Source organism: Peromyscus maniculatus, chromosome 13 (assembly GCF_049852395.1).
Source record: "Peromyscus maniculatus bairdii isolate BWxNUB_F1_BW_parent chromosome 13, HU_Pman_BW_mat_3.1, whole genome shotgun sequence".
Taxonomy (NCBI): Eukaryota; Metazoa; Chordata; class Mammalia; order Rodentia; family Cricetidae; genus Peromyscus; species Peromyscus maniculatus.
Genome location: NC_134864.1, coordinates 9,514,874 through 9,533,810, shown reverse-complemented (window position 1 = coordinate 9,533,810; position 18,937 = coordinate 9,514,874). Strand labels below are relative to the sequence as shown.

The 18,937-nt window shown below is 54.3% G+C and overlaps 1 protein-coding gene across 1 annotated transcript in view; it reads left to right on the top strand.

Annotated features, from left to right (window-relative positions):
- The first annotated feature begins 273 nt into the window (after positions 1–273).
- The window catches only part of Per2 (period circadian regulator 2), a 43,722-nt gene continuing 25,058 nt past the window's right edge, over positions 274–18,937 (top strand). The window contains exons 1-6 of the mRNA XM_076549594.1: positions 274–411; positions 8,885–9,133; positions 9,894–9,956; positions 11,188–11,342; positions 14,747–14,868; positions 15,603–15,804. Coding sequence (XP_076405709.1) covers positions 8,904–9,133; positions 9,894–9,956; positions 11,188–11,342; positions 14,747–14,868; positions 15,603–15,804 — 772 coding nt within the window. The 5' untranslated portion in view covers positions 274–411; positions 8,885–8,903. The remainder of the gene's footprint in view (positions 412–8,884; positions 9,134–9,893; positions 9,957–11,187; positions 11,343–14,746; positions 14,869–15,602; positions 15,805–18,937) is intronic.

The following is an 18,937-nucleotide window of genomic DNA, read 5'->3' as shown; positions in this document are numbered from 1 at the left end:
AATGGAAGGCCCGCGGGCCGGAAGTGGACGAGCCCACTCGCCAGGACGCGGGGGGCGCACGAGCACTCCGCGTCTTCATTGAGGAACCGGGGCGGCGAACATGGAGTTCCATGTGCGTCTTATGTAAAGAGAGCGACGGGCGTCTCAACCAATCGACGCGCGGCGCCCTCAGGTTCCGCCCCGCCAGTATGCAGATGAGGCGGCGCCGCGACCAATGGTGCGCGCAGGGGCGGGCGCAGCGCGCGCGGTCACGTTTTCCACTATGTGACAGCGGAGGGCGACCGGGCGGCGGCGGCGGCGGCGGCGGCAGCGCGACAAGGACTAGCGGCTCCGGGCGGCTGCGGCGCAGGCCGGGCGCACCGAGGGACGGGCCGAGAGAGGGACGGACGCGCGGGCGGACGCGGCGGAGCGGTGAGTGGCGCGGCGCCGGGCGGTGGCGCGAACCGGGACGACCGCGGGCGGCTTACGTAACTGGCGGCTGGGACAGCTTGAAGCTGGGGTCCTGCGCCAGAAGTAGCCGACCGTGAGAATGGGTGCAACTCGGCAGAATGCGGGCGGGACCGCGCGCTGACCCTCTCCCAGGCGCACAGGGCTGCCCCCGTTTCGCAGGTCTAGGCACAGAGGTCGGGGAGGTTAGTTAGGCATCTTGTCGGAGGGCGCAGAGCCGTTGAGTGATCACCACACCAGACTGCGTTTCTTTAAATGATTTTCCTTATCCGCCTCCCGCCCCCCGCCCCCACGCCCGTGATGATGTCCAAGGGGGCCAGGGTCAGTGCAAACTGTCCCTAGGACACAGAGGGTCTCTTGAGAAGCCGGCTTCCTGTTATGTGTCCGAGAGTCAAGTCTGGCCCTGGGGAAGGACCACTGATAGGCGCTGACCCCCCCCCCCCCGCTTCCCCGAGGTGGGGGAGGGGTTAAGCAGAGAGGAGAAAGCCCCCAGTACCAAGCCATGCCTGGGGGGCCCCGAGGTCAGGGAGACCACCTTGTCCACCCATTTTGTCCTCTGTGGCATCCTTGCCAGTATCCCTGTTTCCAGATGGACTGGGTGTGTGTGTGTGGGGGGGGGGGTGTCCACTCTGAGTTGAAGCAGTCACGTCATCCTTTGGGACATACCTTGGCTGCCAAGCACAGACATGGACCAAGAGGTGGGCGGTGGCCTGCTTCCCCTGCAAGAACCCTGGTTGCCAGGGTTTCTGTAACGTACACACAAGGAACCAGTTTGGAAAGGTGATTCATACAGAACAAGGGAGCCAGAAGGCTCCCTGGAAATCGTCCAGGGTAACCCCTAGCTCGAAGAGGCACAGACGCAGGCTGGCAAGCTGTACCACTGTAAAACCAGGCCTGGCTGTCTGAGATCTCTTTCTCCTCCTTGGTCCACATGCTTACCAGAGGTGCAAGCCTGAAGAGGATGTGTCCACTCTGCCTTACTCTATAGGGCTTAGGTCGGATTTGGCTGATAATGGAAGCAGAGTCTGCCTGAAGTCTTGAATTATAAATCGGGTTCTTAAATCACTTTTTGCGAGTTGTTGGAATCTAATAAAACCAGAGACTCCTTTATTTTAGCGGTAGCTGCACAGTGTGCCAGCATGGAATGGCACTGTGGGTGGTTGCAGTTATCTGTCACTGGCATCTTGGTGTGATTTACTGGTACAGAGCTCATCTTTTCTGAGGAGGCTGGAGTGCTCAGCAGTGGGAGAGCCCTGCATCAGCCAGCTGGCAGCTACTGGGTACCTTGGCTTACCCTGGGCCTCAGTTACCCTGAGGCAGTCTCTGAAATCTGATTCAGTTCAAGGGTTTGGAGTTCTGTATCTGTGGACTGTTTTCTCGGGCACCTGTCCAAGAGATAAGTTTCTGAAGCTCTGCCTGGTGTCACTTAGCGTCACTGTGTGAGACATATCTGCTGTGCTTCAAGGAAGTAGGAAAGGTTCCTGTTATTATATGGCTTCTCTCAAACACCGAACCTTCTAGAAAACCCTGGGAGGTGTGGGGGCCTATTACAATGGTATCATTTCACCCGATCTCAGTGGACCCTCAGCTGCAGCGCTGGGAAGTCCATGATGGGCCTGGAGTGTAGAGGCAGAGGAAAGAGCCACAGTGGATATGGGTGTTGCCTTTGCAAATGACTGCATTAGGTGACTAGAAACACAATAGCCCCCAGCTCTGTGGAGCCCCTCTTCATCTAACCCTTGCGGGAAGCTGCCTACCCGCAGACTCCTGGAGAACAAGCAAGTGGAGAGCCTCTGCTGGCCTGTTCCCAAGCCGCGGTTCCCAAGCTCTGGGGATCTGGCCCTCATGTGAAGTGTAATCAACAAAGCCGGTCACTGTAGGCAACTCTAGAGTCTAGAGCAAGACAGAAGCAGGGAGAGAGGCCACACAACTGACTTCTTTCAAAATGAGATTGTTGTGTGTTTGTGTATTGTGTGCCTGTGGAGGTCAGAGGACAACTTGAAGGAGTCGGTGACGGGGATCGAACTCAGGTCCTCAGTCTCCGCAGCCAGTGTCTTGACCCACTCAGCTGTCTCCCAGTCCCACATAATTATCTTGGCTTTGTGAAAAGACGGGGTCTGCTCATACAGCACCTGGTCAAATAGGATCAGTGTAAGTCCCCAAGGGCAAAGGCTGGGCTCCCGAGACCCCACAAGCGTTCCATCAGCTCCTCCTACCTCAGCCACCACCAGGAGCTGCCCTCTTGGTCCATTATTGTTCTACAGCTTGGTGCCTCAACATAGGTAAGGACCAAAAAGCATGTGGGGGAGTCCTAGGGAGGCAGCGCCCTGGCCGCCTCCTTCCCCTCCTTATTTGGACAGCCCTGGCCACATTTTCCTCCGTTACCCAACCGTCACCATGGAGAGTGTGGCTGTTTATTTAACAGGACAAACATTTTCTCCGGATTACAGCAGGCAGGCCCCAGGGAATTGGCTTCTACCAGGAAGTAGAAAACATGTTATAATACTTGAGGTTGTAAAATACCATGAAGCTTGCAGACTCTCAGGTCCAGGCTGTCAGGTCCCTGTTACATAAAGTTGGAAAACAGAGTTTGCTCGGCTGTGATTAGCCAGGCTCAAGCTGTTCTTGCAGGCTGGTCAGAGGGGCGTGTTCAGGTCAGGGACACATACCAAGCTGGGGCCTTATGATGTATGTGTCTGTGCTAACAAGGAAGTAGGTTCTTTACTGGTTTTCATTTCCCTCAGAAAATGTATTTATTTTCCCCTTAAGTAGGGGGCAGTGAGATGGATGTGTTAAGTTCCTGGAGGCTGGCCCTTTGTCCGGGCTTTGCTTCTAGGCTGCGTTCTGTCGCGCTTGTTTGTTGTTTCTAACTATTTATTATGGAAAGTGTGGCGAGCTGTAGTACTGTGAAGTCCCAGCAGCTGGCCTGGGGTACCCGCTCCCACCCCAGACTCATGACACTGCCCTTTCCTAATGTGCCTCTGTCTGGCTGAGGAGAGTGACCATGGCCGAGTGACCCGGTCAACAGACGCAGCTTAACTCCCGCCCGCTCTCAGGCTGACTGCTGTCCGTGGGCGAGGCTACTGGGTGGATATGGGAGGGTGTGGGCTCAGGCCAAGAGGGTCTCGGCCAAGTTCTCCTTCTCCCTCCACAACCCTCCCCGAGACTTGGACTCTCTTTCCCAGGGGCTCCTGCCCACCCAGCAGGGCTAGGACAGAGTGCTTGACCAGGAGGCAAAGTCTGCTTGGACCAGCAGCTGGTTCTGCCAACTTGGCAAATTGATGTCAGTCTATCAGAGCCTTTCATGCTGAGCAGTGCATTTTCTGGAATAATGAAGTTTTGGAAGACTTAGCTTAGTCTGTTGCCTTACATTTCTGCCATTCTTGCCTGGCCTTCTTTTCGTAAAAGTTTATCTTCCTCTCTACGGTAACCTGGTGGCAATCGTGACCCTGTTCACATAGACCTCCCCTACCCCAGGAATTGGAACTGCCAGGCACAGACGAGGAGTCCCAGGAACTGAGCCCAACACAGAGCACCCAGGGCGCACCAGGGGTGGGGTTGGGTGGAATGGGGGGTCTTAGTCCTTTGTGTGTAAGCCAGAGGTGCTACCAGCTGGCTCCACAGTGAACCCCCTCACCCTACCCCAGTTACCGGGTGACCTGGCTGTCTATTTTCCTGTTGGGATTTGGCCTCAAGGTGGAAAGCTGGTATTCGTCGGTCATTTATCACATTCCAGATATATATCAACCCATTTAATCCTCCCAAGTGCCAGTACCGGGGTGGGGGGGGTGGGGTGGGGGGGTGGAGGGGGGTGGGGGCCGCGGGACTTTTTATTCCCGTCATAAAGGTGGGAAACATGGCACAGAGACTAAGGAGCTTGTCCAGATCACCTAGCCGAGAAGAGTGGGGCACAGCAGAAGACTTGGCCCTCTTGGACTGCTTGTCCCGCTGCCCTGCTGCGGCTGCTGCCCCGCCACCTTCATAACCTAAGGCAAAAAAGATGGGCCGCTCATCCGAGGGGAGGCCTGGGGGAGGAGATGGATGTGGTCTAGTGTTAGGGGTCAAGAGAGAACAAATCCCGTGGCTTCAGGGGCACTGTGTGCCCACCCTGAACCCAGGAGCGCACGTGACAAGTCGTCATCATGCGTGCTGTGCCCCTCCGACATCCGGCACCTCTCTCCCAGCCCCCACTCGCATGCGCTGACCTACTGCTCCTTTATGGCCCCCCAGAAAATGTTCATATCCGGTGTGTTCTGGTTCCCTGTTGGTCACTGTGTTCGGGGTGAGCCCTGGGAGAGCAGGATAGCACCTGTGCTCTAGTGTGTGCGAAGGCTGCCCTAGGGGTCACTGGGCAGCAGGGCCTGCATGTGTGGCCCTGTGCTTTTAGTGTGATTACCCAGGTGGTCCCGGACTCCTACAGCACTTTCATAGTGTGGGCGCAGAACTCTGGTACCCAGCCCTGGGCTGCGCTAGCCTACTTCTCCCAGTGGGTGCATAGTGCTCCGTGGTGCAGAGACCTGGCAGATGCACAGTGCTCTGTGGGGCAGAGTCCCGGGCAGTGTGCCTTGCATAGTATGTGTAATGCCCCAGGAGTCCAGCAGGAAGCACTCAGAACTCTCACACTCATACACCTTGCTCCTAGAGGAGAATGGAAACATCATGCTGATACTCCCCCCCCCCCCCCCCCCCCCCCGTGGGGAGAAAGTGATGATGTTATCCGGGTGTCTGAGGAGAGTGCTGTGGGCCCGAGGGAACAGCAGTGCAGATTCTCTGGAGTGAGAATGTACACACAGGCTAGACTGGGGGAGGTGTGGATAGATAGCGGAGATGCCCAGGAACAGCTAGACCTCAAAGAGCCTTAAGTCCCTTTCATAGACAAAGCCTGCCCTCTGAGTAAGGGTCCCCTCACAGGCCTATAAGTAACATCCACTAGCCCGAATCACTTCTCCTGTTGTGTTGACTGCAGTGAGGCCAGGTAGAGGCAGTAGTCCAGTTTGGAAGTTGAGATTGGCCTCTGGTCACATTATACAGGTATCATACAGAGACACCGGGCCCCCCCCCCCACGTCCCCTCCCCTCACCGGCTGCAGCACTGCTGGGATTCTGTTGTTCCACAGACTAAGTGCTCACAACTTGTGTCGGGGGGGGGGGGATTTCTGTGTCTCAGTTCCTAGAAGGAGAAAAGGTCACACCTCCTTCCAGAGAGTCTCTGTGATTACATTTCCAAGCTCCTGTGGCCAGCTCTTCTCCACCTTCATCACCATGCAGTGGGTCCTAATAATGTTCAGTGACCAGCGGGCAAAACAGCTTCTTCCTTTGCCTTCTCCTGGTGCTGGCAATCTCCCCATCAATCCTACATCTCTGTGGGAAGGTCCCCTCTGTGAAGGCTGTGCTTAGGCACGCTCCAAAAGGCTCCTCCCTTATTTAAAAAAAAAAAAAAAAAAAGCCAGGACTTGCTCATTTGGTTCTGACTTCAGCTGGGGCAATCTCTGTGTTTAGGTTTCCTGTGACTTGGGATACTGGCAAACTCCCTCTCTCTGTGACAGAGCAAGCAAGGCCTTGTCTGGGGCACCGTCCCTTCCCCACACAGCTCTTCTTTACACAGTTGGGTATAAACAGTGCCCCAGCCTGGTGCCTCAGCCTGGTGCCTCCTCAGCCTGGTGCCCCAGCCTGGTGCCCCCCTTCCTGCTTTGTGAGTCAGGTGTTTGTTTTTCCTCCTTGGATACTGACACCCCTTTCTTTGCTCTTGAAAACATAACTTTCTGTAGGGTTGCTAGACTTCTGTTACATAATATTGCTGGTACCCAGGGCGTCTGCAGATTGGCAGATTCAAACCTGTCTTTATCTCGGTGTTCTGAGGCTTTTCTAGAAAACAATTCTCCCTGGGTGGAAATGGCCACTTTCCCCTCAGTCTGTCTGTCCTTCTGCTAGGTAACGTCACCTTTCCCTTCTTAGACAAGTGTGGTGCACACACCCATCATCTCTGTAACCCCGGCATAGGGCAGGCTGAGGCAGGAGGATTACAAGTTCAAGACCATCATGATCTACTTAGAAAGACTTTATTTTCCCAGAAGGAGCAGCAACAACAACAAAATGACTTTCTCCGGCGTCCCCGTCACCACGGACATCTCTCCCTTCTTGACCGGCCCGTGTCCTTTCTCATCAGTTCTGAGGTGGTGGTTTCTCCTTGGCCTGTGGCGTCATCTCCGTTGGGGTTGCTTGTCTCGTCAGGCCTGTTGACTGTAGGACTTGTGTGCATCAGGAGGAGCGGGCGCTGGCTGCCCTGAGCTGCCCTCCCTGTCTGCTGGGGGCTGTTTCTCCGTCAGAGCCTTCTCGAAAGCCCTACTTTGGCCTTTGCTACTTGTGGACAAACAAGGTCTCGTCACTCAGCTGGTTCCTAGAAGCAACCTCGCTCGATTCTGTGTGGCTCCCATCTCCCTGGAGTCCGCCCTTCAGTGGGTGAAGGGTCGTGTTGGGCCTTGGGATGCCATCACCAGGGTGTTGACTGGATGTCACCTGCTTTGTCTCCTGCATACATGGCCACCTTCTTGGTGTGGCCCTGCAGGGGACCTCAGGCTGTGGCGCCCCACAGTTTGTCTGTGACCATCTTCCAGGGTTCCACTGTCCATTTGTCCCACTGTGGCAAGGGGGAGGAGGGAGGATCTGCAGTGCTGGCCATCTTCCTTGGGGCCTGGGGCAATCCAGCAGGGCATGAGACTCCAGTGCCCCCCCTCCACCACCACCCCACCCCCCACCCCCCGTGTACCGCTGCTCCCGTCACCGCTACACCCGTGTATGCCCTTGCTTGGTGGCGAACAGTGGGGCCCTTTTGGGATCCCCTGAGCTCCTGAAAACCATGCTGTTCCTCCAGCAGCTTTAAATGTGTGGTCATTTTACATGTATTACGGGGGAAATGGGTGGGAGGTGAATCTAGAACATATTCCTGTCTTTGTTCCATCCTGGACAGGGTGAGCTCATGCTGTAGACGGGCAGTGCCAGGGTGGGCTTAGTCAGCACAGAGAAACCTCTAAGCTTAGGGTGGGTACAGGACCAGAGCATCCTGGGTCAGGCCAGTCTGGAGCTGGACGCTGCCTGATATTATGCAGCCCTGGCTGAGTGTCCTGCCCCGTCAGTTCACCTATGGCATGGAATCTTGCATGCAGTGACTCGTGTGACCTGGGCTGTGTCCATCTTCCATTGGCAACCTGTGTTTTCCTGACTGCCAGGAAGCCAGTGGAGATGTTGTACCTTCCAGGGGAACCTGCTGCTTCACTTGGCCTGCTAGCAAGAGTCATCAAGTCCCTAGTTCTCTAGCTTCCTCCTGTGCTTGGTAGAGGAGAGGTCAGGAGAGAGTGGTCAGGCATTTGTTCCTCAGCCTGCAGTGATCTGGATGTCTTTAGCGCTTTCTTCTCCCCTACCCACTTGAGTGGTGATAACTACCTCTCTCAAGCCCAGCACCCAGCCCTTAACTGCTTTTAGCTGTTTGCAGAAACCTGATGTGACCCAGCCTAAATGATGTCTGCTTTCTGCCAGGGTCCTGCTAGAAACATTATCCCTGGCCCTCCTTCTTTTCTTCCAGTGACATTTAACAGTCTCCTGTCCCTGAGCTGTAACCTCCTGTCTGGTGTTATGCCCACCTTTCCCAGTCACTAAGTCTGTAACCCTTCAGGGAGTTCGGCTTTCTATGAAAGCCTTGTTAGTGATGGAGTTTTAGCCCCTTCTCCACACCTAGCCCTAAGCACACAAGTTCAAGTTTCCATCTAGTGTGGCCGTGGGATCCTGCCAAATGTAAACCAAGTCCCACGGCTGTGATGCTTAGGCAGTTCAGTGGCCCCTAACTGTCCTGGGTAAGCGTGGATCTCCTTCCTGCTCACACCACCTTATGCCAAGGCCAGGCTACTGCAGTGATAGAGCCCCAGCATCTGGAGCGTGCCATGGCATACCCACTGGACCAGCCTCACAGAGGCCTCTTCACCCCTCACCCAATAGCATCACCTCTCCAGCAGGCCCTGCAGCCTGCAGCTTCTCTGTGACTCATGCTGTGCTGTGCGGAAGTTGTTGCTGGACCCTGCTGCTTAATGTCACCTAGGGAGACAGTGGGATAGAGATTCTCAGGCCCTGCTCACCATGTAGCATGACTATATTCCCCCACTACCTAGGTGGCTGCCAGTGTCCTTGTCTGTCTGCTGACAAAGGTGTCAGCACCTCCATGGCCCAGCCGAGGCTCTCAGGTCAGCTGTCTTCCTGATCCAGGACCAATAGGAGCTAAGGAATCAGGACCACATGCGCACACAAGTAAATGACAGCTGTGCCATTGATAATGGGAATCACACCCAGGGCCTCGCCCGTACTAGACGCAGGCTCTATACTATGGGGCTTCATCCCCAGCCTCACTGGGGTCTTTTAACACTTGACCACAATCTTCTCTCCTTCACCAGCTTCTTTCCAGAGCCCGACATGAATGGCTACGTGGACTTTTCCCATGGTTCCACCAGCCCCTCCAAGGAGCCAGGGGAGCCTCAGCCCAGCCAGGCTGCGCTTCAGGAAGACATGGACATGAGCAGTGGCTCCAGCGGAAATGAAACCAATGAGAACTGCTCCACAGGGCGGGACTCTCAGGGCAGTGACTGTGATGACAGCGGGAAGGAGCTGCGGATGCTGGTGGAACCTTCCAACACTCACCCGAGGTAGGTTCAGCCTCAGGCTGGACCCCCACACACAGGACACCTGTGGCTTCCTCCATGTTTTCTGTTGTCCATCTTCCAGCAGCAAGTACCAGAACTTGCAGGATTGCCGCACTACTTAATTCTGTAGATAATATTTACTGGGGGGTCTGTCCTTCCGAATAATGATAATACAGTCATCTTTGCATTTTTGTGTCTGATGCCACTTGACAGTCCGGTGAGATCTTGGAGGTGGCTGCTCACACACCTACAAGGCAGGTCACAGAAAATGATTGCTCTCTTTGCATTTCCATCTCTCCATGCTCAACTCTCCTGATATCTGAAGATGTTATGCTCCAGTCTTAACATAATTTTTCCTTTTGAAAATTTTAATTTTAATGTGTATGGGTGCTTTGCCTTTATGGATGTCTGTGCACCACTTGTGTGCTTGGTGACCACGGAGGATATAAGAGAGCATCAAATCCCCTGGAACTGGAATTACAGGTGGCTGTAAACAGCCGTGTGGGTGCTGGGAATCGAACCTAGGTCCTCTGGAAGTGCTCTTCACTGAGATGATTCTCCAGCCCCGATTCTTATTTTGTGAGAAGCCGTGGAGGGCCTCAGGCATGCCAGGCAGGTTCTTTACCCCAAAGCCATCACCCAGCACACCCCACTATTCTCTTAAGTCTCTGGTGTGATGTCCCCAGTCTGTTGTGCCGGCTGGATGGGGGGGAAGAGGCGTATAGAGATCTGTCACTGAGACTGTCACTATCTGTTCTCGCAGCCCTGATGCCTTCAGACTGATGATGACGGAGCCAGAACACAACCCCTCCACTAGCGGCTGCAGGTGAGACCCACCATACTGCCCACCTCATGCCCTTTCAGTGGCATGGAGCCCACCACAGCTTCTCCCTCATGCTCTCTCAAGGGAGGTGGGACCCACCACAGCTCCCACATCATGCTCTTTCAACAAGTTTCAGGACTTCCTCTTAGGCCAGGTTTGAAAGTAGCGTGACTCTTCAGCTTGGATAAATCTGTTGGCCTGACCAACACACCAGTCAGTGTGACAGGTGACACCTGCCTGTCACCCAGCCACCCCCCCCCACCCCCCCCCACCCCACCCCACCCCACCCCCCCCGTTCCTCTCTGAGCTGGTTGTTCTTGGGCATCTGGTTTCCTCCCAGCTCCCTCTAAGCATCCTTGCCTTGGGCCTGTGTGTCCAGCAGGAACTTCTTCACCCTTTTGCAACAAGTTATCCGTGTGTTCACAGACATTTTCTTATCACTGGGGCAGAGTCCCCTCTCCAAGGCGTGTGGGCCCTTGGCCACTGAAGTCTCAGGGACCTGACCCATCACTCTTTGGATACCTTCTTCTTAACATAAGCCATTTCCAGCAGCAATTCCTTGCTATCTATCTTTCCTGTCTTCTGCTCGCTCTCTTCTCCTTGGAACCCCCCCCCCCTTTTTGGTTTTTTGTTTTGTTTTGTTTTGTTTTTTGAGACAGGCTTTCTCTGTGTAGCTTTGGAGCCTGTCCTAGAACTCACTCTGTAGACCAGGCTGGCCTCGAACTCACAGAGATCCACCTGGCTCTGCCTCCTGAGTGTTGGGATTAAAGGCATGCGCCACCACGCCTAGTTGGAGCCCCTTTCTTAAAGGTCCCCTTTCCTCTCTTCCGTTCTCATGGTTCATGCTCATGTCTCCAGGAGCTATTCTGCTGTCCTTCATACAGCCCTTGTCCCTCTGCATGGGGTAGGGAATGAGATAACCCAGTGGCAAAGCCTACACCACTATACCAAGGGTTGACCAGCGTCCCTCCTAAACGAGGCCCAGCCTGACCCCAGGACAAGGATCTTGTTGAAAGGACTCCTCTCTCTGGGCGAGAACAGGGATTCTTATCAGTCTGTGGTCTCCTGGAAGGAGGTGTTTAGCCATGTCTCTAGACCTCATTCCTGGCCACAACTGAGAAGGTGTTGCTGGTCCGAGGTGAGGGAGGCCGGGGTGAAGAATATGGCTGTCCCTGCCCCAGCCACTCTCTCCAAAAGACTCACATTCGATGGCCTTTTTTCTTGAATTCCACAGTAGTGAGCAGTCTGCCAAAGCTGACGCACACAAAGAACTGATAAGGACACTGAGGGAGCTGAAGGTCCACCTCCCCGCAGACAAGAAGGCCAAGGGGAAGGCCAGCACGCTAGCAACCTTGAAGTACGCCCTGCGGAGCGTGAAGCAGGTGAAGGGTATGTGCACTTTGCACGTCTGTTCACACCCGGTGAAGCAAGTGGGGTTGTGTTTGTTTGTTTGTTTGCTCCTTTGTGCATATGTGCCCGTGCGTCTCTGTGTGTGGCGGTGGGTGGTGTGTGTGTCGCACATGTGTGTGGAGTGAGCTATCTTCTTCCATCTTTATGTAGTTCCAGAGATTGAACTCGGGTCTCTAGGTTTGCACAGCAGGAGCCCTTACCCTCTGATCCATCCTTCCAGCCCTCGAAATGTGTTAAATGTCTCAACTGTAGTGTAAATAGTCTCAGCTTTCTAAGACTCATCCCTGAAATGGCAGAAGGAAGCAATACAAATACAATGCCGTTAAAGTCGGTTAAGAACCATGGTTCCTCACTGTTTTCTACTGAACTGGACTTTCAGAGGCAAAACCAAAAATAGGCAGAAAACCCAGTGGATAGGAAAAGTCTATGTACCTCGTAAGCTTCTTGTGGTAAGATCGGGTCATATGCAGAAGTCTAGCATGTTCTTGGCTCTGGCATTTGTTTGGGACAATGACTGTGAGTTCAGAATGATGGTCACATGAGCTAATGATGGTCACATGGAACTATGAGCTGCATGGGTCAGAATGGAATTGAAATACAACATTCCTGAGGTCTTGTCCACCTTTATCCTGTAGCCTGAAAAAAGAGACAGAGGGGGTTGCCAGCTCTTCGCACTGGCTTTTCTGAAGGCAGGACCTCATGTAGCCCAGGCTGGCCACAAACTCACTGTGCTTGCTGTGTAACTGAGGCTGACCTTGGACTTCTAGAGTCTTTGCCTCCACCTTTCAATTGCTAGGATTAGGTGTGTACCACCGTATCTGGTTTGATGTGATGTTAGGGATCTAACTTAAGGCTTTGTGCAATCTTGGCAAGCATTCTACCAACTAAGCTAAATCCCAGGCACTGTGTGTGGTGTGTGTGTGTGTGTGTGTGTGTGTGTGTGTGTGTAATGTGTGTGTACCTGAATATATGTATATGCACCGAATGTGTGCAGTGCCAGTGGAGAGCAGAAGAGGGCATCAGATCCTCTGGAACTGGAGTTACAAGCAGTTGTGAGCCGCCATGTAGGTGCTGAGAACTGGACCCTGGTCCTCTTAAGCACCAAGCATCTCTCCAGCCCCTTCCACTAAGGTGCTTCTTAATTCATGAATTCAACCCAGGTGACTCATTTCCTGTTCATCTAAAACTGTTTACCTACAGAACCTTTTCTGTCCTGGTAGTAATTTCAGCCAAGAAGGAAAGAGACAGGGCACATCAACGCCCCCCGTCACCGGGTTCTGTCTCAGGACACCTCTCGCTATCATGCGTGCACAGTCAGGGGCAGCTCTAGCCATCAACAGTTCCTATTTTGGGGCCTTCATACAGCAGAATCTGCTGCTGTTTGTGTGTTTGACTTTTAGGAGACAGAATATGGTAGAACATTTTGACAGGCCCGTGAGGAAGGAGACTGAGGCTTCTAAAGAAGGACCTGGAAAAGAGCTGTGGTGCTTTCCTGTGCAGGGAGCCTGTGGGTCTCCAGCACCCAGCAGACTCCTTCAGTCGCTCCTGCCCAGGACCTGCGTGGGTCGGCTCCCCATGTCCTTGGGCCATGGCACTTGCCCTTGACTCCCAGACACCGGGAACACTAACCAGGTGGAAAGCAGGCAGCCCATCCTGAGGTTCAGGCCTCAGTCCCCTGGATGGTCATACTGGAAGGCCTCGCTGTAGGCATTGGAAGAAAGGCCCAGAAACTTTTAGTCAGTTACTGGGCACAGGGACGTGAGCTTTGTGGGTGCTCTGCTGTGGAGGAAACATCTTTCTACAGCCCTGACTCAGTGCTGAGTGCTTAGGCCCTCTTTTTAGTCCCTTGTCTTTCCAGCCACGGATGGTAGGGGATGTCGCTGGCTGTGTGATCCTTTGCAGTGAACTTTCGGTAGAGGCGAGCATCCCACTGCGGCAGGGAGGGCAGGGGCCACGGGCAGGTGATGGGAAAATTAAGCCCCCACCACCCCTTCACCCATGTGTGGCACCTGTGTGAACCTTTGGTCACAGTCACACACATGTGCTGAAGGCTGAGTACTGCATGTTACAAACACACATTAAAATAGACCAAGCCAAAAAGCTGTGATCTAGGCTTTACAGTCAGCGTTCCCAGCTTGTCCTGTAGCCATCAAGCATGTAGGCCAGGCTTGTGTCCAGTAGTCTAGGGATGAACGTATACTTCAGTCTTCTATTTCTAAGTATCTGGACAGCTTTTTGTCAGTCGTGGGCAGGTTGCTGGTGTTGATCTTGGGTCCTTGGATCCAGCTGTAGAGGCGCTATTCTGCGGTGTGCTGGCCTCTGCGTGTTTGGGTGGTCTCTTCAGCCTGAAGCCTCGGTGGGCTCCTCCCTCAGCTGCTGTCCCTTTTGGAAGATGGATGTGGTCTGAAGAGTGCTGTCTGCCAGCCAGTGCTGGTTAGGCTAAACACGTTTGGGAACCTGGTGCTCCAAGGCCGAACCCCACGGTGGAGACCATGGCTCTGGCGCCTGTGCCTAAGGAAAACCCGGCTCTGTGGAAAGAGCAGCTCAGTGAGTCAGCCCGAGCCGGAGGCAGCTCGCTCTCTGGGGACTGTTGGTTTCCACGCTTCATGCTTGGCCTCCGCAGTAACTCCAGAACTTGGGAGCTCTGCCAGATCAAGAACTTTCCTAAGCTTTCCAGCAGAGAGCATGCTCAGAAACCTACCAGCCTGTGAAGGTGGAGTAATCAACATCAGATAAGACCCAGCCATGGGTCCAAAGACCCTGCCACCACACTGCAGGGAACACACGCTTGGCTGGATCCCAAGGTCAAACTCCAGGACACAGCCACCCTGGGTTCCATCTGCCTGGGCATGTGGAACTGTAGACACAGGAGTAACTATTTCACTTCCACGTCCAGCGAGAGCTGCTCTGGCTGGGCTCCCCCAGTCCCCCACAGACAGGAACTCATATCACGGCCACATTTGCAGGAGCTGCTCACGGCACTTTCCAGTGTGGCTTCTGGGACCTGTTCCCCTTTCAAGCCGTGGATTCTGCCTGCGTGGAAATCCCAAAAGGGACCACCAAGGCTCCGGTGCAGGGGCTACTGCTGGGGTCCTGAGTGAGACCATTGTGGTTGCATCATACTTTGGGGCCCTATGGACCCTTATGACTTAAAGTAATGTATTTATCAGATTTTAAATTTGTAACACAGGCCTGGCGTGCCAGAGAAAGTCTCCGGTCTGCTCTTGAGTGCTGGTCACTTATGTCTACACTCCCTGGATCCAAAATATTCTATCCCATCCCACTTGTTCATTTGAGGAACATGGACCGCGCCTGCAGGGGCCAGGGACAGCGCGCTGTTGTGTTGGTCCCACCTGCTGACCACGGTCCCGTTTCTCCTCTAGCTAACGAGGAGTACTACCAGCTGCTGATGTCCAGTGAGAGCCAGCCCTGCAGTTGTGATGTGCCCTCCTACACCATGGAGCAGGTTGAGGGCGTTACCTCGGAGTACATCGTGAAGAATGCCGTGAGTGTTTTGACAGGGCACAAGTCCTCCCTTGGGTGAGCCAGCTGGTCCACTGTCAGGAAGCGGGTCCACTCCTCTCGATGAAACAAAATCACAACGTTGGCAATTCTGAGGTGAAGTCATGTTCTAGACTTCTGCTCTCTCCTGGGAGATGGTCTTCATCTCTGGCTGACTCTGACTCATAGCTCCCAGTCCCAGAGAAGCCCAGCCACGAGGGAGCATGAGGCTCCAGCTTTCTGTGCCTTGAGGATACAGAGACAGGCTCGGAGACCATCCCTTTGTCCAGGCTTAGTGGTAAAGAAGGTCTGGGTTCAAAGCCCACGTTTCTAAATGTGTAAAGGCCTGGCGGAGGAGAGGCCATACTCCTGAGTTCTCAGTGAGAACAGACAGTAATCCTGTGGGGACTAGTGGTGACATGACACTTGCCTCGGCCTAGCTCCTCGAGCCTTCCTGTGATCAGAGGGGCAGGCAGCTCTGCAGGCCACCCCCAGAACCTGAAAGAGGCTAGCTGGAGCAGGTCACTCTGCCATGCCAGGGGAGCTAGCAGAGGAGCGGGGGAAGGCTGGCCTAATGTGCCGTTCCTGATGCACTGGAACAGCAAAGTCAGTGTGGCCAGGTTTGAGGAGGCCCAGACACCCCCCGCCCCCAGTCCTCATGTTGGGGTGCTCCCACTAGCCTTATAGCTGGTCAGTCTCTACTGACGATAATCACCTGATCATGTTCTCCATTTCCAGGATATGTTTGCTGTGGCTGTGTCCCTGGTGTCTGGGAAGATCCTGTACATCTCTAACCAAGTTGCCTCCATTTTTCACTGTAAGAAGGATGCCTTCAGTGACGCCAAGTTTGTGGAGTTCCTGGCTCCCCATGATGTCAGTGTGTTCCACAGCTACACCACCCCTTACAAACTTCCGCCCTGGAGTGTGTGCAGTGGATTAGGTGAGGTCCTGGCCGCAGTGCCTTGTCTCCTCTGAGTAGGAGCATGGAGAAAGGCTGGTGGCATGGCGGGAGGTTGGGAGCTGGCCCCCATCTCAGCTATGTCAAAATGGCCCGCGGAGCCCTCCTGATGGGCGGCCGGCCGTTCACTGATCTGTCTAGGGTAAGAGGCAAACAGTCGTTTGTCTCCAGAATAAATAGCCAACTCGTGGTACACGCCAGAGAGATTTCAAAATCAGGCATTGTTAAAATGAAGTTATGCTGAGTATGTCAGGAACCCTGACATAACTACAATGTGGGGAGATGGGGTGCATCCTGCAAGGCCGAGGAATGGTAAGTGGCGCGCCAGCCTCCTGCAGGCAGTTAATCCCCTTGTGGCCTCAGCTGCCATAATGGACAGGTGTGACATTTGTCAGGGTGACTTCTCGGGGCTCTTCACCTTGGCTGGAGGCAGGTCCAGAAGTGTAGGTTATAAGCTCTCTGGGCTTGCAAGGCGCTCTCCCTGCTCACTAGCAAGTGTGTATGCCTCCTGTGTGCTCCACCCATGTCCAGGCTCCTTGCCCTGGCCCAGCCCTTCTTATCTGGCATCCAGGCCACTCTACGCCTTCTCTCCCTGGATCCAGGCATTCTCCTTGTGCCCTTCCGGCTCCACTGCACCCCCCCGCCCCCCCCCCATCAGTCAGTTGTAGTTTGAGTGTGGTTTGTCCCCTCCAAAACTTGTGCTGCATTTTGCTGATGTCACAGTACTGAGGTGGGACCTTGAGGTGATGAGGTCATGAAGAGGGACTAATGCCTTTCTCCTGGGTCAGAGTCTCACCTGGCACCGAGGTCACTCTAAAGCAAGGTTGTCCCTGGTGTCCTCCACACTGTTTCCCTTTGTGACTGGAAGCAGTGTGTGGCCCTCCCCATCAGCTCAGCCGATCCTTACCATCCTCACACTGTGCTGTCGGACTTTCCGGCCTCTAGAACCATGAGCTTCCTCCTAAGTCATCTGTGACCGATTGTCATAGCAACGGAAAACAGACTGAAACAGTCCGGGTGCCAGGAGCTGGGTGCTGCTGCAGAGGTACCTGAAAAAGCAGTGACCGACTTGGAACTTGGGAGTGGGGAGCAGCTGAAGGGTTTCCAAGTGAAGACCAGGAAAGGCCTGAGTGTTGAGAGCAGTTCTGGTGTGGGGGCGGGGCAGACAGGACTGCTGGGGAAAAGCTCTGATTTGCATACGTGGCTGAGGCCGGCCTGCTGATGGAAGTGTGGAGGGAGTTATCGCAGTCTGGCCACGTACAGAGAGGAAAGGAATGCAGCCTGCAGCCAAGCAGATTGCTAAAGGTTTCCATGGGTAGGAGATGAACAGGAGATGACCTCCTCACCCCAGGAAAAGCCCTGAAAGCGCATCAGAGATCTTCAAGGATGCCTCTGCTCCCTGCATCCACACTTGGCTCTCTCCAGCTCTGGCCGAGGCCCTGCCTCTGCTCCAGGGGCTGTAAGCCTAGGCCTTGGCAGGGTCCTTTCTGCAGACAGGAAGATGATGGCTTCCTGGGCCACAGGGCAGAGATGATACAGAGAATATGACCAAGGCTGTGCCAGGCAGCGCTGGCAGGGGCTGCCACCCTGGGAAGCCAGAGCAGCTATCAGAGCTACCAGAGAGGGGCAAGCCACACATCCCAGGAAAGCCATAGGCAACCCTAACAGCCCAAGCTGGACTGAGCCCAGCAAACCATGGGTCCGGGGCTGCTTGGTTCTTTGGGAACCCAGTCTTACCCACTCGTACCCAGTGTGCAGGAGGTGGTCCCTGGGGAAACATGATGGACCCTACAGCTTTAGGACAAGGTCTGTGGACCCCGATTTCAGACTTACCTGAGGCCTATCGCCCCTCCTCCTGGCCGGCCTTCCTCTGGAACAGCATGCCTATCCAAAACCCTCTTTCCTTAAAGCAGATGGTTAGTCTGAGCTCACGGTTGGACTTGGGACTTTCAGGTCGGCACTAGAGACTATGGGACGGAATTGATTATCGTTTGCATTGTGAGAAGAGCATGAGCTGTGGCAAGCCAGCTGAGCCGCCTGTGGCCTCGACATGGGCTGTCCCTCTCAGACTCATGCTGAACTGTAGGGTCACCTGTGAAACGCCGAGTGACTGGTCTTTAAGGGGTGACTGAGTCCCTCGGAGGAGTTGGCAGGTGTGCTTTAGTTCACTTGGGACTGGATTACCGTGACCATTGGGTCCCACCACACTGGCAGTCCCTCTCTCCTGCCCTTGTGGCTGAACTTTGCAAAGCTTTGTTCTGTTCTGCCAACTTACTGTGAAGACTCTGACCCTGGGGGGGGGCTACCATGCTTCCAGGGTCACAGCACTGCCACTGGCAGTGGGGGTTGAGGGGGAGCTAGCCTCCACCATCATAGACAAGGCTAGCCAGCAAAAGAGTTCCTTGGTGTCTGTCCACACATGGCTGACGGACGATCACAGCCCCTTATGGGCTTTTAATGTCCAGAGCGGAAGCTGAACTAAAGACTGTTGTAGCTTCTGAGGAGCCTGAGGAGCGAGGACGGAACCCAGATTGCTGTCTTTGTCTGGGGCCGGCAGGTCACTGATCTCTGTTCACACAACGGCCTCTCGACCCTTGTCGTCACATCACCACTGGAATCTGGCCAGCGTGAGGAGTTCCTCTCCTCCCCATCCCTGTTCTGTCAGCATCAGAGCTGGACACTGCCACTCTGTCCTCCACCGTGACAAATGTACCCCTGCAGCAGGCAGCCTGGGGTAGACGCACCTTTTGTTTGAGGGTTTCCTCTGAAGGAGGTTGTCTACTTTCTCCTAAACCCAGAGACGGGGCTGACTGTTAAACATTCGCAGTGTGAGTTATGGGGGCATGGTTCAGGACTGTGGAAAGGACATGGCTTGGCATGTGGATGGACAGCCAAAGTATGGTCTAAATAGGAAAGAGAACCTGGCCACCTCACAGGGGGCTTTGCAGGCTGCTAATTCTGTATCGTTTTCTGTAACTGGTCATTTCCTGTGTTTCTTCATTTCTTTTGAATGAAAGAAATGCTGTATGTAAGCTGAAGTCTAAGGTCTTTGTAACCTTCAAACTGTTATAGAGACACCTGCTTCCCTTCCCTGACGTGAGGTCCAGCGAACTCA